General features: G+C 32.2%; 3 protein-coding genes across 3 annotated transcripts; all 3 read right to left on the minus strand.

Moving 5' to 3' along the window:
* Positions 1–1,926: 1,926 nt before the first annotated feature.
* Positions 1,927–5,696, minus strand: LOC140885481 (vesicle-associated protein 1-1-like). Its single transcript, XM_073292470.1, has 8 exons — positions 5,445–5,696; positions 5,202–5,272; positions 5,012–5,093; positions 4,701–4,816; positions 4,435–4,602; positions 4,277–4,318; positions 2,592–2,669; positions 1,927–2,283 (listed from the first exon to the last, which is right to left on the minus strand). The coding sequence occupies exons 1-8, from the start codon at positions 5,494–5,496 to the stop codon at positions 2,170–2,172; spliced, it is 723 nt and encodes a 240-aa protein (XP_073148571.1). The 5' UTR covers positions 5,497–5,696; the 3' UTR covers positions 1,927–2,169.
* A 4,587-nt stretch (positions 5,697–10,283) lies between these two features.
* LOC140885216 (zinc finger protein ZAT9-like) lies at positions 10,284–11,218 on the minus strand. Its single transcript, XM_073292162.1, has one exon. The coding sequence runs from the start codon at positions 11,106–11,108 to the stop codon at positions 10,416–10,418; it is 693 nt and encodes a 230-aa protein (XP_073148263.1). The 5' UTR covers positions 11,109–11,218; the 3' UTR covers positions 10,284–10,415.
* A 6,289-nt stretch (positions 11,219–17,507) lies between these two features.
* On the minus strand, positions 17,508–19,215 carry LOC140878405 (expansin-B15-like). Its single transcript, XM_073282007.1, has 4 exons — positions 19,044–19,215; positions 18,751–18,863; positions 18,424–18,611; positions 17,508–17,908 (listed from the first exon to the last, which is right to left on the minus strand). The coding sequence occupies exons 1-4, from the start codon at positions 19,213–19,215 to the stop codon at positions 17,575–17,577; spliced, it is 807 nt and encodes a 268-aa protein (XP_073138108.1). The 3' UTR covers positions 17,508–17,574.
* Positions 19,216–24,655: the final 5,440 nt, after the last annotated feature.

The raw sequence follows: 24,655 nt of genomic DNA on the forward strand, positions 1-24,655 counted from the left end.
ACATATATGTGTGTTGACGTATGTTATATGTATCTCTATAAAGATCAAACCTTAATATATACCACAAGACACGGTTGACAACCCATTTGGTGGGCAGTTACATTGCACTAAAATATCTTGCGCCAGTAGTTTTAAATTTCTTTTAAAAAATATCTTTCAATTAAATTAAATTTAAGGTCAGAGGTAACAAATATTAAAGCAAATTATGCAAACAGCTATATGTATGTTGTTGCTACAATTTGAGTATGTGTCATGATTACGGTTTTTGCTTAAAACTAGATATGTTATTTGGCTTTATTGACCATATACATGCGGTGAGAATGGGGTTTGTTTTTGCTCTTTTGAGTAGGCTTTGGTAGGGTTGTGGGTATTCAAATTTCGAATAAAACTGAAAAAATCGTAAATTCAAATCGAAAAAATCAAACATCGAACCGAACTAAAAACCGAAATTTAAAATTCGGATATAAATTTTAAAATCGAAATTTATTTGTTTGATTTTGGATTATATATCTCAAAATCGAATCGACCGAAAAATCAAAATTTTATTAAATTAATTATTTTATTTATATAATTGTTTATATTATATATTTTATGAAATGATATGTAGTTAATAAAAAATTATTTTTAATAATTTTTAGTTGATTGTTGTTTATTTAAGTCATTTAGACTTTAAATTTAAAGGTTTTACAACAAAATCATTTAAAAATAGCATATTATATTTTAAAATATATTTATAATATTAATTAAAATAATTATATCAAAACCGAAATAACCGAACCGATTTAGTAGAAAACCAAACCGAAGAAAAACGGTTCGGATATCGAATTATATATTTCTAAAACCGAAAAAATCAAAATAAAAAATTGAAAAGCGAACCGACCGATAAACACCCTAGGTTTTGGGTTTTTCTCTCAATATGAAGTGGAGTGTCCACTTTTTCTTGATACTTCTGAAACTGAAGAAAGTAGATATCGCCAAGAATTGGCAACTTGGGCTTGACATCAAAATATTTTGCGGTTTTGCAAATGATGCCAAGTTTAATAGTAAATTATGGCCTTTAAAGTGAGACTTGACACGACGACTTTTGTGTGGAAATATATGGGACGGCAGAAAGAGTAAAAGCAAGATTCAGAAGTTCGTGTCTTGGATGAGTGGCCACCAGGCTCACCACACACTAGGCTAAGACCGCCCATCCTTTTTTTCTATTTGGATGGATGACATGTTCTTCTTGTCAATTGTCAACGATAAATTGTAATAATAATAATATTTGATTTTAATGTAATTTTTTTTTTATAATTAATGATGGTGATAATCATTCAATTGATTTATATACTGTATATGGAGTGGTAACACTTTTTTTTTTTTTTTTAAAGTATAGATTTCATATATTTGATTCATATAATGAAAAAAAATACAAGGGAAGTTCTTTATTTTATTTTTATATTTCGTTATTGATGTCTCCGTCTCGTATCAAATCATCAAGGGACATACCGTCATAGGTTAAGCAACGTTGGATTGCAAAACTCGCTATGTTCTGGATTCAAGGACACAAGATGAAGGTGGTCGAGGCAGAAGGAACACGCACAATGCAAATTAGCTATTCCTCCCTTGATATTCATGTGGGAGAACGCACATCGGATCTCGCAAGGCTGATCAGCCTACATAGTCGTGGCCTCGTCGGTTCTGGACCATCATTACCTGGCGGTTCGGAGATTGATTGGTCTCTTAACCAGGGTTGTACGGTTGTACCAACCATCAGGTATGCTTTTGTTGTGTGTCTCGTCTCATTTTTTTGGTGATGCCTGGAAATATAGTCTACAACATAAACATTAATCATCATTTTTGGGATCGGAAGTACCCAAAACACCAGAAAACCAAACCAATCGACCAAGGCGAGTAAACACCAGAATTATTCAAAAACCTGAATACGTTTAAAGCCTTATCTCGTTAAATTACAGAAACAACCATGTCTAATCATCTGCTACAATATGAATCCATTCCATAACAAAATACAAAAACCCCATCAAACCCATTTTAGGCATGTTTTCTACAGTCAAACAGAACAGCTACATCAAATCAAATGCTTACAGGGAAACGAATTTTGCTTCATCGTCCTATTTTTTTTTTTTTTTTTGCCGAAATCATATAATGCAAAGCAATTTGGATGGTTTACAGCATTCTCTTCAAAAGATACCCCGACAGAATGCCAATCAAGCAAACAATGATAACATACATGAAAGGGACACCCCCATGGCTTCTACTACGTTGCTGCCTCAACAGCTCCTGCACAATATCACAATTGGCGCGATCCATCAATTCATTATTGTACAACAGAGGGCAATCGTAATTTTAAATCTTTAAGCTATGCAGAACAAAATGTACTATAAATAAAAACGTAGGATTTCCATAGCTTAACAAATTCCTCAAGGACGAAAGTTAACGTGCAAACCATTTTATATTGCACGGAAGATCTATAACAGCTGGAGTGTTTTTAAATGCACATTACTTCCAAATAAACAGCAATTCTGTAACAGCACTACACAACAATCTCATTCGTGATATTTTCAGAAGGCAGACACAATAAAGAATACCAATTCTAGCTGAAGCTTGTTATTTTGCTGAACAGTGTTCTTTTTCTCCTCGGTCAGCTTAGAAATAAGGGCCTTACCCTGAAATTGAAACAATAATTAAGCCTACACTATGATAACAATCTTCATAAGAAGCCGTCAGTTACACAAAAGCACGACAGTTTACACCAACAATTAATGTGTGTGTGACAAAACATAGAAGATCGTCAAATTTAACAGAAACAAGGAAATGAACAGGAAAATTCTTTCAGCGATCTTTTAAACTTTCTATGCTTAACCACACATTTATGATGTTTAAGTAAAAAAAGATAAAAAAAGGTTCAGTTTAGACGCACCGCACTTTTTTATTTTCTAGACCACATCACGCATTAAAGGGAACACCTAGTAATTTATAGCATTCATCCATTCTTCCTAGTTTCTGATCAGTACCATCAAGCAAATACATTACAAAGAAATCACTGTCACCTTTACCAAGTCATTTAACTAACAATAAACACATTCTGCCGATGTTATTTTTCTCAAAAAAAATAAGGAAAAAAAGCTATGTGCATCTTCTAAGTTATCATAAAAAATTTATTATGCCTACCAGGAATTTTGGACACTCGAGCAATTCTATATGCGAACTGCTTAATCATAATATTTCAAAGGTTTATGTTATCTAAGTTCGTTCAAAATAATTCACCCTCCGAGAACAGTGCATGGAAAATGTTTCTCATGGATTAGCTTTAGCCAAAGGACGAAAATTGTTTATCATTGATATTGAAAAAAATAATCTCCTCACTAATTGACCAGGACATAGTTAAACTAACAAACCTAATATTTTAAGATTAGTTAAATATGACAGTTCCTCTCAAAGGTATCCACTCTATATGAAACAAAATCATGAAAACTTCTGTGTATTTTCATTCATTTATCCACAAGAAAAAATCCATCTTAATCATTTTTCACACAAGAAACACCTCCGTAACGATTGGAATTGAACCATCCAATGATGATCGTATCTATCCCTAAATCTCCTAACCAAAAGAGATCATATTCTTTCTGCAAACTAACGTTAAATTCCAGATGTCAGTATTATTGTTACTAGATTCGAGCATTCGAGAAGCTGTTGTTGACCGTTGATAGGCGGAGGAAAGAAGAAACTGAGAAAGTTAATATTCGATTAACGAAAATAACTGTTTTAGTTGAGGATAAACTTGTCAAATCAAATGGAAAGAATAATCTACCATCTCTATCTATTAAATCAGTTGACCAAAGAACTCGATAATTATCAAATAGTACGTTTCAATCATCAGATTATATTTTTATATCAACTCAAAATCTTATCAATCTATTGTCTGATTGCTGCTGCAAAACACACACTAAAGTTTATCCAGAAATGTTAAGAGGATTCTCTTAGGAATCACTAAGCTGCCTTTATGAAAAGTGTAATAACTGGTACACCTAAAAAATTGCACAAAAATGACATCAAAAGCAGTCAAACGAAATTTGCCCATAAAAATTAAAGCCAACATATCAATTGGTGAGGACATCCTTTTTTTTTTTTTTTGAAAATTGGTGAGGACATCCTTAAACATGTGCCAACATACAAATTTAATATCTCTGCCCATGTGCAAACATACAGATCTCAACAACAACAACTAAGGGAATATAAAAATAAAAAAAAAATGAGAAGTGCAGGATATCACCTCTGATGTGCTCTCCTGTGGCCCAAAATTTGTTTTTGACTTCTGCAAAGTCATTAAAGAAAACAGTTGTTAACTAAAATTCATGTACTTATGTTTGTTATGTACAGCTACACTAAAAAAAAGTAAAGTTCAGATTCACATCATCACCAACAACGCACAAGGTTAGATTCGGGAGTCTGATTCACAGTCCCATTGTCTGACACTGAAACCCTCGGCGAGGATTCATCCTCTGACCCTTCTCTAACTGGTGACGAAGGTTGCTGGGGCGGAATATAGCTAACCTTCAACTTGCATTCTTCAACCTGATTTCCTGATTCCTTGTTGAACTGTTACACATGTTGTGAACATAAAATTACAGTGTTTTACAAGTAAAAATAGCTATTGCCGGGAAATTGAGTATTATGACAAAAATGTAACAAATTACCATTTCAGGAGTGATGTCCTTCGCCGCAATTCCTGTGTCCACCACTACGCTCTGAAGAAGAAATTTATCCCTACATTGCATGTCTGGGGGAGCCTCTTTTTGGGCTTGCATTGTAACTGAGAAGGAACAACTTCGGCAAATCAATTTCATTCTAGTAAGTCATCATGACAAGATAAATCTTTCCCAATGCCCAATTGTCCAATAATTTTCAATCCACGTGACAGAGAGAAAAGAAAATAGCAAGGCAAACATCATATCATCGCTGATGTGTATCACCGACAAACACAAACGTGAGAGAGAGAAAGAGAGACCAATAACATCACAAGCAGAGTGAGGCTCAACAACTCCAGTATTCGGTCTCACGCAATACTTTTTCGGATTTGTGGTCTTCATCTGAACATTTTCACAAAATAGCATATAATCAGGCACTTCCACTCCCCGGTACCATAATTAATCTTTCTTCCAGTATTTAGCGAATTGAAGGGGGAAAAAAGCTGTTACCTTGAATGCGACGTGACGATCGGAATTGTTGGCTAATTGCATGGAGCACGAGATCTGCTTCTTCAATTCAACTTTTCAGAAAACAAAAGTAAAAAAACAAGTAAACAACTCAATAGAAAACACAAAAACCGCTTTAAAACACGATATAAACAAACAGAACCAAAGAAAAAATTCTAAAGAATCCGATACACGTGAAAATTCAGAACAAAGGTAATAGATACAGCATACAAAGCAAAAACTTACATGGGAATTGAAGCTCGAGAGGTTCGATTTGGAGGAGGTAGCCATCACTCATTTTTATAAGGCGATCGCGGATCCCACCGGAGAGAATTGACGTAATCCGGATTCAATCGGCGGCGTAGGTGGAAATGAAAGCGGGGATTCACGGCAGAAATCGAGATAGTCGGCGGAGGAAGGAGAGATCTAGTTCGGTTTCTCGGAAATCTTTCAGTGTGAAACGTGGAGAGTGAGCTGTCGTTGGGGAACAGGCAAGAGTCGCATTAATTATGTGTTAATCCTCAAATGCGACATATTCACTATTACCATGTTTTTTTCGGGTAAAATTACCTCACTAAATTATAAAAAGTTTCACAAGTCACAACCCACAAAACAATAAAAAAATGAATTTATTTAAGAATTTATAAGACCAGAACTATATGATTAAATTAAAATGATTTAAAATATATTTATTTTACATAAATATTAATTATTCTTTTAGAAAAAAAAAAAACTATATAGGTAGTGTTTGGAAAGAGTTAAAGAAAAAACGATTATGAGTTTTTCTTCGAAAATGTGTCAGCTGTATGGCTTGGATTATGCAGAAAAGTGATTATTATGATTATTTTTGTAACAACACTAGAATGTCTATCTTATATTTGATTTGGGGTGCAAACGAACTGAACATGTTCGTGAGTTTTACGAGCCCGTTTGATAAATATTTGATTCGTATTCGAGCTTATCGAACTCGAGCCGAATTCGGACATGTTCGAACTTTTTTTCGAGCCGAGCTCGAGCCAAAATTATATTGTTTGATAGTTCACAAATAGTTCGCGAACTTTAATTTTTAATTAATATAATTATATAATAAATATATATACATTTCGAACTTTTTTAGAACATTTTGAGCTTTTCGAACCATAATATCCGAATAGTTCACGAATAGGTTCGAATATTTTGAGCCGAACTCGAACTCGAACTTCATTTCGAGCCGAGTTCGAGCCAAAATATTTGAAATTATCAAACTTCGAATCGAGCTCGAACTCGAATATACTCTTATCGAGCCGAATTCGAGCCTTAAAATTTTACCATTATTCGGCTCGATTCTGTTCGTTTGCACCCCTATATTTGATAGAGATTTGTTCTTTTTGTTACAATACAATATAATATAATTTCAAGAAGGTATATATCATCGGAGATTCGGAAAGATATAAAACTAGAATTTTGAATGTAATTTGAACACGAACGGATTTACAATAGGACTCAGGAACATGACTCTTCCTGAAAATTTTGGTAGGTCAGTGGTGAGATTTTAGTTGTTGTTGTTGTTGTTGTTTTTATGGCGTGGGAACTCGCTACCTTTTAGTACGCATTGGATAAACCTCCAGACTAATGTAATAGCCTGCAAACTATGTTAACCAAGTAAACCATACTAGGTAAGCCATGTGCTAGTCCAAGAAGATGTTGTTATGAAAAATTGAACTCCTGATCTCTGGCCAAAAGTTCATATGCTCCATCATTTTGAACATCCCTTATAGAACTATCATTATTATTTTTACTTAGACTCAAGTTTGACCCGCTCTAGATTTCAATATTTTTTTTTCTTTTCTATATTTTTCACACGAGATAGAAAGCTCTGGAAAAGGGAAACCAACGCACAGACCAATTGGACTTCCTTCTTTTAGTTAGCTAAATTTTACATTTAATGCATTTTTGTAGTGAAGAGTTATATGCAATAAAGTATAATTATTATTTTCATCAATTAGTATGTGTTCCTCCCAAACTTGAAATATTAGATGCGCTTATGTTTGACCATACTCTATGGATGAGACCTCGGCACCCTATATGGATCGGTCATTGGTCGCATCCCTTAAGCCTAAATGTATGAGGCATTGACAGCAAGAAAACCTCTAGCCCGACTAAGGGAGGGGACTAATGATATGACTCGGGATAGCGAGAAAACCTCTAGCCCGACTAAGGGAGGGGACTAATGATATATCAATAATATTTAGAGTCCTGACCCTAGTAAGAGGTGATGGGGATGGGATCATGGGACCGAGGAGACCACGATGAGATGACATAGTTTATGGTAAGGTGGGCTGAGGACTCGAACCTCGGACCAGGGTAGCATGTTCGATTAGTTGTATTTGTAGTGGGCCAGTGGCAGGGGTGTATTTGAGGTCTCGGTAGTGAGTAAGAGATTGACCATAGGAGTCATGGTGCTCGGTGGAATGGTTGGAAGGCTCCAGGGATGAGGACCGAGCTCAAGGAGATGGAGTTGTAGGGAACAAGGATTGATATCAATGCAAATATGTTAAATCATTATCAAGATATTCTCATATCTTTAGACGAAGAAATAATATCAAATAGAGATAGACTAGAAATCAAATTGGAAGCAAATCTCTGCATCCAGAGGACGTTTTGTTAGAGGGTGTTTGACTAAACTTATTAAAAAGAACTTATAAGCTCCTAGTACTTAAAAGCTGTCTTACGAGCTTATAAGCTGTTAGAACTTATTTTAAAAATAAGTTGTTAAAGTGTTTGGGTAAACTTATTTTAAACAACTTAAAGATGTTGATATGTTTGGTATTATAAGATCTTTTTATTGTCAAAATTACCAAAAAGGGTATAATTCTATGAAAATAAAATTTAGAGTTATACACATACGAAAATAATTTTAGAATAAACATATATTAAAAAATAAAATTATTTTAATATTTTACTTTAGAAAAATTTATGTGAATTGTAATTTTTTAAAAAATAATTTTTAATATTTAATGGGTGGAGGATATGATGGAGATTTATGAAAACATTCAAGGATATTTTAGAGATATAGAATATTAAAATAAGATTTTTTTGAAAAAAGTACTTCCCCCCTTACTTTTTTAAAAACAGCTTATAAGCTGTCAAACAGCTTATTTTGACAGCTTATAAGCTGTTTTTAAAAATTTTTGCCAAACAAAATTTGAGAGCTTAAAAGCTCTTGCAAACAGACACCCTCTTACAAAGGTTTGCTTTACCTTTTTACATACACACAATATACACAGTTTTTACATTGCATCTTATTCTTGAGTTTTCTCTTTATTTTTCTTGAGTCCTATATTAACTTAAAAGTCGGAGTGACCATGCTGAAAAACTCTTCCGACGTCCATTTAAGAGCAAATTATTGAGTACAGGAGATCGGCTCAGTTACGAAGCCACGATGAATGAAAAGAGAAGATTTAACTGTGAAATATTGTCACGTTTATCCAAATTTTTCCCGTGTTAACATACTCTATGAATGTAAATTTGATGTTTATAAATTTTAAAAATAATGTCTAAGGTACTAGTACCGTGTCGATTTCGAAATTAAATCTCAAAACTCTACCGATAAAGTGGACTTGACAATTTTTGTGGAGATAAATTTACAAATAAAATATAAAAATCTATATATTATTATTATGGCATAAAAAATCTAATATCCGACGAGGGCGTAAAAGTTAAAACTCGTGTTTTTTAAATTTACACAAAATCGTGAAATGCGACTCTAGAGCAATTTTGGACAAGAAACGCTCCGGTTGGCTAAGCTACAGCTAAGATGTCATGCCCTTTAACGCGTAAATACAGGGGACTTCATTAATTTTTGTGAAAAATGCACTTTACCCCCTGATCGATCAAAACATTCACTTTACACCCCCTAAAGTCCAGCAATTTTCCAGAGCATTTTTTTTTTTGCCAGAGCATTCACTGTTGAATCAAAATATGAACATAATCTTATGTTGCAATGTTAATGGACGAATTTTATTTTTGAACTTTTAAAAATTACATAAATAACTTCTCTAAGCAACCTATTCAATTTTATATTCACGCCGCGATTGGGATTATATAAATTTAAAATAATAAGTCTTTTGTGAGACGGTCTTACGGATATATCTATGTGAAACGGGTCTGCTCGGTCCATATTTACAATAAAAACAATATTTTAGCGTAAAAAATAATATTTTTCATCGTATCAAATAAGAAATCAATCTCATAAAATTAACCCGTGACACCGTCTCATAGTAGTTTTTCGTGAAATTTAAGTAAATAACAACATCATCCTTTGGAACGAGTAGTTTAAAGAAATAGGGATTGGAGCCATTTATTTATGAAAAAGAATTGAATGTGAACTTTAACTTTAGTCACCAGCCCTGCATGAGCCTCATTTCTTGGTCATACACAACACAATGTTACTACTGAACACACAATACTCTTTTGCTGTGGAACCAGAACTTTTTCTTTACTTTTTTACCTGCTTTTTGTCCAAGTTAGGCAAAGAAATTAATTCCCCGTACCAAATAAAACTTGTCCTTCGCTTCAAAATTCCAGTTACAAACTTGCCAGTACTTTCAAGTGTTTGTATTTTATACTGCAACAAGTCAAAGGGATTAAAGAAATGTAATCAGAAATCTATTTAATTTTATGGCGGTACTTTGAATTGAGTGAGTAATCAACAAAACAGGGGATGAAGCTCAAGTTTATCGTAAATCACACGAAAAAAATTACATTGGTTATGTTTTACCGTAGGAAATATAAACACATTTTCATTTTTTTTTCGAACCAAAAAGTTTAACTATTGTCTCAAAAGTTTAACTACTTCATAAGTGTACCGACTTCCAAGAACTCTACTCTACTATCTTTTTAGAATTTTCTTGATCAACTTGGCCAGTATTGTGATTCCATTTGCCAAAATGTCACTTAACCACCAGTGGTCCTTGATTTAGAAACAATGGACTTCAATAGCCAGGAAAATAAAATGAAATGAACATACATAAATTTTAATTTCAACCAATCTCACCTTCTATACAAATTTTAATAAATATAAAAATTAAAACTTTCTTCCTTAGCCTAATGCCACGGTAACGGCAAGGGGTTGAATAAAACCATTTTGACCAAATCAATGTGATGAAACAATCGGCAAAAGTTGAAGCACCAGAAAAAATTTCTAAAGTTAGAGAAATTAAAAATAACTAAACTAAACTAATTCTCCATCTCTTCGTCAAACTCAGCTGGAAGATTTAAATCTATATCAAAACATTCACCATTTCTTGATTTCGCGGTTGCTGCTGCGATGAAATGAGTCCTCTTGTGTCCCCCGAACGCCTGTACCGACGTAAAAACTCTAGGACAAAACGGGCATGCCACCGTTCTCTCCAAAGAGGCCGCCGCCGACTTGGGGCCGCCGCTAGAATCTTTGATTTTATTATGGCTAGCCCTGTGCCCACCAAGAGCTTGAAAGGACCTAAACAACTTGTTACAAATCTCGCATCTGTATAATTTTGCTCTATCTTTATCCTTCGAGTAATGATCATAATCTTCAAATCTCTCTTCTTTTTCTCGGATTTGATATTTGATTTCATCCCTTTTCCGTTTGTCTCTTGACAACATAATCAAACAGTGGGCAGCATCTTCTTCGTTTGGAAGAGTCGAACTTAAACTAAAAGATTCCGGATCTAAAAATGAGACCTTTTCTTCTTCCAAAAAAAATCTCCGAGGGTGCTTCTTCGATGAATCAGTCTCACTTTCCCTATCTTGATGACTCGAAGTCCCACTTTTATCATCTTCCGATGATGAAGATGAGTTCATGATCATCTTGTGAGATCTCATATGTCCTCCCAGAGCTTTTCCATTAGCAAAGATCCTGCAACAAACCTTACATTCGCGATTCTCCATTGCGGGAAAAAACAGAAAAAGTGTGTGTGTAAATCCTTCACTTGTATGTGTTTTTTTATATGTATTGGAGTTCCTTTTACTCTCGAAACTCAGAAGTAGAGTGTGTGTGGGGAACTAAAATGAGTAGGTTACAAGCATTCTTCCACCCCCACGGAATCTTCGGTACATGTTATAGATACATATATGTCTCTATAATATATATTTATATAGATATCTATGTTTTTTTTTTTTTTTTTTGAAAGGATATATATAGATAGATAGATAGATAACCGTGCTAGTGAAATCTTATTAAAATTTATGATTATGTTCTTATTATATCATTTTATTTATTTTTTAAATATTTTGATCATATTATTAAGGAGACGTTTTGCATATTATTTTTATTTTTATCACTATTGTTAAGGAGATAAGATAAAAAAAAATTATTTTTTAAATGATATATTAAATAATTACATTCATTTTAAATTCATATAAATCTTTTGCATCACATATTGTGCGTGCTCAAGCAAGTGTGTGTTTATATATATGTGTGTTGGTAAATATTTGTAATACGAGTCAGATTCGATACATTCATACATATAGATATGAAAAATTATATTTTTTTTATCATTCAAATCAAATATGAAAATTTGTCTCACAAAATTAACTCGTGATAAAATCTCATATCATATCGTACATAGAGTTATATCTATATTTTTATGTGTTTAAATATTGAGTAATTTCTTAAAATATTTTTAAAATAGAAGTTTAAAACAAAAGCAGTGAAAACATATCTTTAATTTTGACATTCTTTAAGATTTATAATTATTTGTCATGCTATTGAAAAATCTTTAAACCTTATTGTTTATGACTTTTCTTTATCAAACTCATGAAAATGTGAGAAATGGAAAGGAAAATCTGAAAGCATTCTAATTTATGTTTGTTTATTTGCATTTTAATCATCTATAATATCAAAAATTGGGTCTTAACCCTACATTATGTTTCGGTTTTTGGTAAGAGTGAGTATCTTGTGAAACGGTTTACGAATCTTTATACATGAGACGATTAATCCTGCCCATGGCAAGCTCCTGGTGGTTCAGTCAGGTAAGAAGAAAAGAATCGGTTGCTTCCTTCTTTGTTCCGGTAATATATTTAAGTAGTTATTAAAGTACTCTATTCCTCCTGAATAACCATATTTACAATTAAAAAAATTAATATTTTTGTCATACAAAACAATATTTTTTCATAAGCGATCCAAATAACATGTTTGTCTCCCAAAATTAACCTATGAGATTGTCTAATACGAGTTCTTGTGTTTTGGTAATTCATACATCAATTAATCATACAAATTCATTTTTCCTAAAAGTGTCATGATCGTAAATCCATAATTTACCCGAAACGAAAGGATATGAGTAATCATCCAATTGGGGTAGACACTTGTAACTCCAACAACTCAAACGGGTTGTAAGGGATCGATGCCAAATTTTTAATTAATTAGTAACCTTTAATAATTATTATTTTAAAGTGTAAAATTAAAATAATATTTTGAGATGAATTAAAGTAGAATCAGTTGGGTTTAGGCATTTTAATCGAGTATTGAGATTTTAGGAACTTAAAATGCATAAATAGTTGAAGTTGGAACTTTTTTTTTATGGGAAAACTTGTAATAATATCACAGAGAAATAACGTTAATTACAAGTTTAATCAGCCAAAAGAGAAAATTCTCATGCATCCATAAGACTGATGATCATATGTATGATTTATGTGTTCTATGATGATTTATATGATATTATATGCTGACTCATAATTATCAGTCGGTAATTGATGTGCAAAATAAAATAAAATATTTATTTTGTCCACACACAGTTTGATTTTAGTTAGATACATCAATACCACTGAACATATCATATTGAGCCTTTCGGTCATTGAGATGAGATCCAATATATTTCGGTTGAGATCCGTTATATATAATATGAGATGATAATGTCGTGGAGATTTTTGGGCACCTCGACTGGTCCGGCTTAGCCGCTTAGGTAATTGTTGGCTTTGAGAGTGAATTCATATCTTCAGACACGGTCCGTTGAGTCGTGGACCAGCTCGAGCATATTATGTATGATTTTGATATCGATCATTTGACTCCTGATTTCTTGCACCTGTTCTACATTGCATTTATGCATGTCATCATTGCATTTTTATGTCATATGTCGTGGTTTCTTGATTTCTCATACTGGGGTTCTGACCCCCAAGAGAGGGTTGTCATGTTTTTTTGTGTATGGACATAATAGGTAGCGCATGTTGTTCGACTTCAGTTGCTCGAGAGGAAGCATTAAGAAGTACTATAACTTTTTAAGAGTGAGCTCAATCTTTGTGGGTATCGTATCTTGTTTTCGTCATCTAGATATTATTTATATATAGAGTTTGTAGTTACGCACTTACCGAGGAATGCTTCGAGTAATTGTATGGTGTGTTTAGAGTATTTTAAGAATGTTATTATGTATCTATCGAGCTTTGCCGGCTCTATTGTATTTTTAGTTTATGTATGTTGTGATTCTTCCTGCTCGTCACTCGTTTATGTTTTTTATGTTGTTGTTTTTTTTTGAGAAAATTTTTTATGTTCTTGAGAATACTGTTGAGTTATTTTGAGTATTTGAATTATTCGAGTATGTTCTATTTATGCGAAGGCCATGCCGAAATTTTTACAGGGCCGAACGAAAATTTTTAACTCACTTTTCCAATGTTTATTACTTAACGGTGATTGCATGTTAATTAATCTTAATTAAGATAACGGGCTCTCACACGGGGTTTCGTCACATGTCTTACAAACAATCATCTGAGACTTTGTTTAAGTCAATGATCACCGAATAAAGTTCTTCCCATGACTAGGGCTGTAACGTCCCAATTTCACAATCGAAACGTTACTCAAACATACATACTTAAATTTGATAAAAATAAAAATTTTGCGAAAGCATCATCTTTTTTATTAAAAGGAGCATATAAAAATTGCACATAATAAAATAGTATCTAAAAATCTTTGCCAAACATGGCCAACAACTAAAGAAAATTAAACTTGTTTGCCTCTCATCACATAAAAAAAAAAATAAAACAAATATTTTTAAAACATCTCCCAAGCTAAAATGTTCACACTCATGCATTGCCCGTTGGATCGACCCCGGCCTCTTCTTCATGTCCGGTCACATAATCATCAATATAAGCATCCACATCATCGTTACCTGCACCATTCAAGTATAGTGAGTCGAAAGACTCAGCAAAAACAGGCAAAAAAAGGATTTTCTACTTTAAAAGAAAAACATTAACTTAAACTTTCATGCAATAAACATAACTTTGATGTAGCCATAACATAAAAATATTTGAGGTGATGAAGTATGAGTAGTGTGGTAACCGTCATAACGAGCCATTCATGGTTTTCTGTTGATCAACAAGCATATGGCATTACGCCCGTAAACTTTTATTCTTTGGATAGCCGCTTCGGCGCTCATCCCGAAGTGCATACCCCATATAACCATCCCGTGAGCCATGTTTGGATAGCCGCTCCGGAGCTCATCCCGAAGTGCATACCCCATGTAATCACCACAAGACGCATAATTCATCAAAATATTTTTCATGTATCATATCATATCATTCATCTTATCAAATCATATCATATCATTTTCATAAACCTCGTAACATGCTCATAAAATTTCTCTTGATGCTACATGCTTAAATTCCTTCAAAACATTTCATGGGAAATTAGCTTTCATGAGAAAATCACATAATCATGCAATACATAACTTGACCGATCCACGTGAAGCATTCCGTCCATTTCGGACCTTGAAAACTTTAAACTTCTTCATGGATATTCTTAAAAAATAATTGAAATACCAAAATCATGATTTTTAGAACTCAAAAAATCAAAAAATGGGGTGAGAAAAATCGAGCCTGAGGCGCGGCCGCGCTGCCTCAACAGCGCGGGCGCGCCGTCACGGCGCTGCCATCAGGGCGGCCGCATGCACAACCAGCGCGGGCGCGCTGCCCGCTCGCAAAAGTGCAAGCGCTCGGCACGGGTGCGCCTCCTGTGCGCAGACATGCGCGACTCAGGCGTGGGCGCGTCGTCGCGATTCCTTTTTTCAAAAACTGATCTTTTCTGCTCTTTTTCAAAATCACACTGCTTAGGGACGATTTTCCATCAAAAATACCATTCAACAAAATCAAAATTTTAAAATAACTTGTACCAATACATCAAACATTCAAAGATTTTGAGTCAAAAACCTTCATAACTACTTTTACCCAAAAATCTGATATATTGCATTCATATCTTTCAAAACTCAATAAACATGAACTGAACACATCAGGAATGCTTCACGTATCACAATCAAGCAACATACTCATAAAATTTTCAAGAAACATGCATAGATCATCAATCAAACACTTAGGGTTTTACCTTAAAAAAAATACATATATTCTTGAATGGGTTTAAAAACAGTAAAAACTTGCCTGAATCGTCTTATTGGGATTAACTTGAACGGCGGAACGATCGAACCTTGAGAAGTGGAAGAACCCTAGCCTGAAGATCGCAGTGTTCGAGAGAGATTTTGAGAAAAGAAAAGTGAGCGTTCAAAATGAGTGTTCAGAAATAAATTCTGAACGTTTTTTTTTTTGTGACTAATGGGCTTCAACACGGCCCATTAGTTACTCTTAAAATCCTTTAAAATTTTTTTATTCTCCCACTTAAATAAAAATACACTGCATCCCTTTAAACTTAATTTAAAATATTTTTTTAACTCGTTTCAAGGCTAGACTCGTTCCTGCGACCCAAGATTAATTCCAACATGAAAACTTTAAAATCATACATATCCTTACAATTTCAGGCATTTAAATTAATCACATAATTAAACATAACAATCAAACATTCTAAATAACATGCATTAAATCATATAATTTAATCAATTAACCGTGATTAAGCTAGTGGACTTTTTGGACCTTACAAGGGCTAGAGAAAAATACCGAAATATCGTCATACCATCTTTACCGTATCGAAAAAAATCGTATATACCAAAAATTTTGGGATACCAAAACTGTATCGAAATTTTCGGTATCGGTATAATATTTTCAAATTTTTGGTATTTCGATATACCGAAAAAAAGTCGGTATACACGGTATCGGTATGATACCGCGTATACCTTATATTTTTTAAAAAGATATTTTAAAAAATCGGTATATATCGTATCATACCGATACCGTACCGAATTTCGAAATTCGATACGATATTGGTATGGATTTATGTCATATCGAAATTTCGGTTCAGTAAGGTGTCGGAAATTTCGGTACCGAAATTTTCGATACGATATGCGGTATTCGTTGAATATCGTGGTATACCATACCGAACCACCCCTACCCATAACGCTAGAGATCTTGAAATATAAAATGATAACCGTTGGATTATTTAGTTTTGATAAAGTGTTGAAATCATAGTATTATAAAGTTTAAAATTCGGATAACCTCTGAGAACAATCGGTTAATGGAAGAAAAATTAGTGAGCTCCCTCGTGTGTACGTGTATATGCATATGCAATTTTTTTTTATTTTTTTGAAAAAATCTAATTCGATTTGTATTTCCCAAAAAACGAAAATGCAAATTTTTTTTTTGAAACCCGAAAATGCATTTTTTTGGGAATAAGATTCAGCATTATTCTTGGGCCCGTCATAATTCAAAACTAATTAACTGCGCGGCAATATTCATGCTACTCTGATTGGACTTTGCAGTAGCACTTACACATTATTTGGATTGGGCTAAGAATTATGCTAAAAGCCTGGTGCACCTGGCCCGTTTGAAACAGTAAATTTGTAGAGTTTTTTTTATTTCACCAAAAACACTCGTTAAAATATTGAAAATATATATTTTTTTCTGTGAAAATTTAATAGACATACACATATTTTAAATTTTTATAAAATTTGCACACTTGTCCCAAAAAATATTACTAACAATGATCAAATTAATTGCAAATTTGCTAAATTAACCTTGTTTATATGAAAAGAATGATGACAAAAAATGTCATTGATGAATTTTTTTTTTTTTTGCTCCTAAATCTAGTATTGAGTTTTATATATGTAAGATTATTTTTTAAAAATTTAAAATATCATAAATATGTAGAACGAGGAGATTACCATGGACTTGATAATAGATAATTTTGGTATAAAACATAAAATTCATCCGCAACTCATCCACTTCTACCTCATTAATTTTCAGTACTGAAGGAAATATTCTTCAAAATATTATTTTTATAAAAATTACACACTGATTTTTTTTCTCAGGAACTTGGGTTATATCAAACACCTCAAAGCACCTTCATAATTCTCACTATTACATGATTAACATACAGACCGTTCCACGGGATCATATTTAATTTGTTTGCATTAGCTTATCCATATATAATGCAAATTTCACACGACATTATATTTTGAATAAACTTATTCACTAAATTAAACAACCCTCAAAAGTTGATGATGGATCTATAAGTCTTTCCCGGCTTATAACCAGCAGGTATAACATTATTAGCCTCAATAGTCTTGCCGGAACCGCCACCGGAGGTTAACCGCATCGAAAACGGCGGCTGCAAGCTTGATCCCACGTTCAACCTCCACACAGAACCCCAAGATCTTTGCATGAGAAGCCATGCGCCGCCGCCGCCATAACCAGCCTGTTTCAGCTCGACTTTGGAGAGACCGTACCCATTTTCAAATTCGATCAGTACGGCGAAGTAATTTGGGTTGGAGCCGGCGTCGACTCGAAACGCCACTGATGCACCATTAAAGTTGCACGGTACCCTGAAAATATTCAGCATATGTATGTTACAAATTAATAAATTACTTGTTGGAATATAAACGACACGAAACAATTACTTTTTTTATTATATTTTTTTTATACTCAGATATATATAAGTTCCAAAAAAAAGAGACGTAGATATAGTAATTGACTTTTTAGTAAGAAAAATTTAATATACATTGCAAGCATATATATATAATAGCTACAAACGATCGATGGAGAAAATCAGAAAATTGATATATATGTTATATGAGATATACTTGAGGAAAAAAATTATACCAAAAATGTTGAGTTATATTTTAGTTAATAGGATGGAGAAAAAAAATGATCATTGTAAAATACTATATATATATATATAATTTTGCTATGCTGCCCACCAAACGTGCCAACCTCTGTGCCCACCATGTACAATAGTTGAGTGTTTTATACATGGTGGACACAAAGATTGACAAGATTGGTGGGCAGCATAGCAAAATTCTATATATATATATATATATATTGATGAATAATTGATAACCTTTTATATTGTATCGCTTGAATTCCCACATTTCTAAGCTGACCGGATTCGCCGGAATTGGACATGGTTCCGAACGAAGTGCCGCTTAAATCAAACAGAATCGACTGCGAGTCACAGCCGGGGCACTCGTCCGTTACAACCACCGTCACGGGGTTCCCGGAGCAAGCTATATGCGTAGTACATTTCACCTGATGATCAAGATCGAAATGAAGAAGACAAATTAATAAAATTTTAATTTCTTTCATACACACATGACTAGTTAATTTACTAATTTGAATAAAGTATATGGACTGGGAGAGCTAGCTAGCTAGCTATATATATATATGCCTGATAACATGTCCCACATCCCGCGCCTGAGCTGTAAAGAGACGAAGCCGCGGCTGTTATCAGGGAAGAATACGGCGGCGCCGAAACATCGTTCTGGTACCCGCATGCACCCCCTATTTATATTATATTATTCAAACATGAAACAAAAAGATCATATTAACACATTTTTTATCATTGGAAAAAATGCCTGATGAAGTAAATAAATTTAAATGATCTAGCTAGGGGATCAGAAACATTAATATATATCTTGTTCGTTTATTTTATATTAGGGTTTCTTATTAATGGTACTTTACCATTACTTCCTGCACCATAAGGATCCCCATACCAACTAGCTCGCGCGGTCGACCATCCCGACCCGGTCTGAAGTCTGGACACATTTAGGAGCTTTGGATTGAAACAATAGCAAAAGTTTGGTACAACAAATAAGATTGTTGCTAAGCATGCTAAAAGAGAAGTTGAGGCCATGAGATGTATTCAAGAATTCGAGGGAAGACGATATGATTAAGTATAAGCTTGATCATTGTTGGTGGATGCTAAAACCCTATTTATAGAGAGTCCATTATATTTCCATATTCACTTTGATATAAAAAGTCAATTCATATAAATTATCATTATAAATAACTAATCAGATGTCGGGCACATGTGCATGCTCGATAAGAAATAGGATTTCGACTTCGTCTAATTAATTTTAGGACTAAACTCAAAAAATCGGTAATGCTTAGTGTTTGGAAATGTTTTCAGCGTGATTATGAGTTTTTCAATACAAATTTTCAAAAAATGTCATAAACATTACTTTTTTTAAAACTTGAGCATGATTGGTTCATAGATTGGATGATAATGGATTAGTAATATAAGAATTTTAAATCAATATATTTGGATTAGACAATGATGCATGACACTAATCTTTAAAAGAACTTGAGCCAAACATTGGACAAAACAATGATTATTAATCAATCAATGTGTTATCCTTCACACCAAACGATGTCATTTTATTATATGTGTTTGGTTATGAGTTTTTCGTTACAAATTATCAAAAAATGTCATAATCATTACTTTTTTTTAAGTATTTACAAACATTACCTAAATATCTCTTCGAATTGCATCATTTTTTAATTTTAAGAGGGGCAATATGTATCATATTATGGATTCATTTTATTATATGTGTGTGTATAAATAAAGAATAATGTTGGGGCCTTGTGTTTGTAACTTATACGGCCCATTTTAAATCGTCATTTTGGGCCCACTGATAGCATTTTACCAATACAAAAATCTTTTTGGCTTTTTGGAAAGATAACAAATTTGAGACATCAACGTACGGAAAACCGCCGTTAACTTGGCCGTTAATGTCGGTTATTGACCGTTGGCCGTTGAAATAATCTCACGTGTTCGCCCCGTTACGACGGTTAGAGCTTTGAATTTGGTTAAAAAGGTCCACGTGGCCGTCGCATTCGAAGTTAAACATAGAAGCCATAATGTAAGGCGAGGATTGGGGGTTGCATTATCATCTTAATCACGTATTTTCCACGAGTAATTTTTTAAGACAAATACATTTAAAATTGCAACAACTAAGTAATTATTTAAGAGTAAATCGAAATTCTTTTTTTAGAAATATGCAGAAAATACGAAGCCTTATTATTCTTATAAGTCGAAACATTTTTGGGTAACTCTTGGCCATGATTTGAACAATGGGTTGTTGCAATGTCTTCATCATCTCCAAATATATTTAATTTGGGTCATTTTGCCAAAAATCTTTTGATTTAAGTTGATGTATCAATTAATTATATGTGCAAATTTTATATTCGATCATATATAGAAGGGATACGTTGTGCCTACACCTTTGTATATAATGACAAAAACATCTCTCAATTGATAAATAATATCGAATTATTCATATGTTAAGGTCGTGTTACGTAGTAGGATTGATTATATATAGATAAATAATGCTGACACTGTTAAACTAATTTATAGGATCGATGTGGAATAATGGTGGATAATCAATAACGTGTTTACTTTGATTGATCAATTTTATGATTGAAATTATGATCAAATGACGAGTTACATTAATTTTATCATTTGCTTATAATATATAATCTTATTTTTAGTTTGTATTTATAAAATTAGAGATTATGATTTTATTGAAGAATGTAAATTATTATTGAATCACATCTAAATTATTTTCATTCACCAAAATCATTGAGTAGAAATATTATTTATTTTTGAAAATAAAATTAATAAATTGAGTAAAAAAATCCAAGAATAAGATAAAATTTAATGAAATGAATTAATCATATCTTGAATTATTAAATTTTTATTAATGTTTATAATGTTTAAATTATTTTTTGGTATGTTAAAATCAAATGAAATGTATTAAATATATCTTAAAGTTTCATGTTTTATAATTTTTTAAATGGGTTTTTCATAATTATTTTTTAGGAATTTAAAGATATTAATGTAATTTTTCTCAATTGAAAAGATAATTATTTAAAAATAATCATTTTTATCATACATTTTATTTGTGATAAATCATCAATGTTCGAAGTTTAAATTAAGTAAATATGGATGAACTTTATGAGTTAATACGACTAAAAAATCAAGTAAACATTAGATTGATAAGATTATTAATATATTCATATGCTTATGATCATAACAGCCTAATCCAAAAAATGCACCCCGGTTGGTAAAGGAAAAAACTAATGCGTTATTAGGGTTTTGTTGTGTCATGAAGTTTAAGTTGGTAAGTAATTAAGGTTGAGCAAATATTCAACGACTATGTAACTATTTTTTATAAAATTATACTTGAAATACACTCTTTTTACGTAGTCTTGAATTGATTTTGCCGATCATAATAATATATATTGTCGGTTGGCACACCACACAATTTTGGCAGAAAAATTCACTCCAATTCAACAAAATATAATTTCAATGAAAATTTAAACATAAAATCGAATAAATTTTACATATAATTTTCACACAAAGATCAATCATGTCATATAAAATTTGTTGACGAAATCTCTGATACTTGACAACACAAAATCTTTGAAAATATAGATTGGGAATCGATTAATTTGTCGAGGGGATCTGCACATATCCATGTACATGATTATACTACTATAAACATATGGTTTAGAGTTTTATATAGATAAATGTGGAGTAAAGTCTAATCTCGTTAGCAAATTTAGCCTCCAATTCACATGGCTTTCATTATCAACAGGAGATCGACCATGACTAATTTCTTCTTTTTTAAAAAAAAAAATTCTTTATTTTCGATCGATTTGTCAAAAGGGACAAATTAAAGCATTGTTTTTCAAGTTTTGTGACCAATCAAGATGGAATCCGTATTAAACTTCATGTACGATCGACATATGAAACAAATTAAATAACCTCACAATTATTAATTGTGTATATCATAAACTTATTCAAATATGTATTTATATACATACACACATACACGATTGCACAACATACGATCTAGTTACTTACTTCATATACTAGCATATAATTAGTACTCTCACACTGCATCAAAGAGTCGTCAAATTTTAGTTTGGTTATTTGTGAGATCCATATATTTTTATGAATTTTACATGTTTAAATTAATTTGGACAATTGGATTTAACACTAAAACTCTACGTGTTTAAATTAATTTGGACAATTGGATTTAACACTAAGGTACTATCAGTATCATGATCCTAACATGAACTCAACCAACTCATATGAGAATCAAAAACTTATTATTTTGTGTATTAATACAAATAGCTAGAATACTCCATTCGTCCCAAATATCAGTCATCAAGTATCCATGCTCATTAATAGTGGCATATTAAAAATAGTTTTACGGTTAAGACATCCCAATCTTAATGAATGCATGAATCTAATTTGTGCAAGTCCTCACCATGTTTCTCAAAGGATTGTTTTTTATTTGCTAAAAAAAGTAAGGAAAATTTGTTTTTTCTTAAAAAAAACATGGTTGAAACAATTTTGTATGTAGACGGCATGATGAAAAATACTTTTTTCTTAAAATAAAAATAACAACCTAATAAATTAGATTGATCTTGATATATTTTTTAAAAAACTCCAAAATTTTCTGTTTTCTTTCGTCACTCATCCAAATATCAACAATTTATTTAAAACCAAATTCTTAGAATTTAAGAATTTTTTCAGGAATAAAAAATTCATTCATGGCATGTTACTTCTGTAATCAAAATCAACAATAACCCCAAATTCTGGCACAATTATGTGTTCGTTTTAATTTTTAATTAACGAAAACAAATGGTCTTAGTATAATAATATGGGCTGAGTTATTTCAACTGGCCCAAGAAAACATGTAAACTAATTGGGCTTTTCTGATTATATTTTATACTGTTCCCCAAAGCAAGTATAGCCCAATGATGTTAGTATAGCCCAATGATGTTAGTTTAGGGACCTGGCCCATTAATAAGCCTGTTTCTAAGTTCTAACACAAAATATGTCGTTATGTGAACTATATTACATGATTAACATTTAACAAACTTGTGTACACGTGAAAGTTAGATGAGTGTCGGTTAACAAAGTCTGGTAATGATTAATTAATGTTAAACTTGTTTTGCTTTAAATTAAACACCATTAGGCACACAAACATGATGCTCCCAGTGTGTTCTTAATTAAGTTGTGTTTTTATGAAAGTTGACAACTTTTGGGCCTTAATCATATATGATAATAAATTAGTCTATAATTACTAGGTTGTTGCTTCTTCAACGGCGCCGAATGTACTTTAAAAATTATAAATTAATGTCTTATTGTGGATATTTATTATTCAAATGTATGTTGACAAACTAACAAAATACAAAAAATCATAAAGTTTTCTTAAAAAAAAAAAAAATACCCGAACATCATATTTTATGGGTAAGTAGTTTTAGTAAGATTATATTTAGATTGATGGAATTTCAATTCATTTGATTTATTCGTATTGACAAAATTGAAGTGAATTTAAATTTAATAGCAATTGTGATTTTAAAAAATAATAGTAATTGCGATATCCGATGAATTTCAAATACTGAAAAAATGAGTGTAATTTGATTTTTCTTTTATCCAAATCAAATTCATCAATCAAAACACAATCTGATAGTTGAATATTGCATGTGGGAACTTGATCGCTCCAATTAAAAATTTGAATAACTCCGAGTTTCGATTTTGAAATTTAATGTGTCATAGGTAGTGTTTGAGAGAGCTTCTTAGAAACACTTCTCAGCTTTTCCGTTAACAAAAATTTGAAATTTTGTGAAATTTTGTTAACAAAAAGCTGAGAAGTGCTTTTTAGAAGCTCTTCCAAACATTACCATAGTCTATTCTTTTATGTAGTTAAAAATACCAGAACAACAACAACAACAACAATAACAATAACAATAACAATAACAATAACAATAACAACGACGACAACAACAATAATAGTAATAAACAACACACACACACACATATTTCATAAGAAATTTACTCGATATGAGAAGAGGGACAATATTTATATGGGTATGTTTTCTGTGAGATGATTTTACAAATCTATATCTATGAGATTAGTCGACTTAGTTCATATATGCATTGAAAAATAATATTTTGGACATAAAAATTAAGGGTGGTGCTATGTGTACATGAAAAATTACACGTTGGTTTACACATTACACTTGAAATTACGTAAATATCCTTAATGTACTTTGGAAATAGTTTTTTCAAATAAAGTGGAGGGATAATTTTGTAATTTCATGTGCAGTGTGTAACCTAATGTGTAACTCAATGTGTATGTACCATTTTCAAAAAATTAATACTTTTTTTTTATGAAACCCATGAATCGATTCATAGTAGTTTTTGTGCATTTATATAACTATGACTATGTGTGAGACCTCGTTTCCAAACAACTAATCTCGGACAAAACAACCGA

This window comes from Henckelia pumila, chromosome 2, assembly GCF_033568475.1.
Source record: "Henckelia pumila isolate YLH828 chromosome 2, ASM3356847v2, whole genome shotgun sequence".
In the NCBI taxonomy this organism is placed as follows: domain Eukaryota; kingdom Viridiplantae; phylum Streptophyta; class Magnoliopsida; order Lamiales; family Gesneriaceae; genus Henckelia; species Henckelia pumila.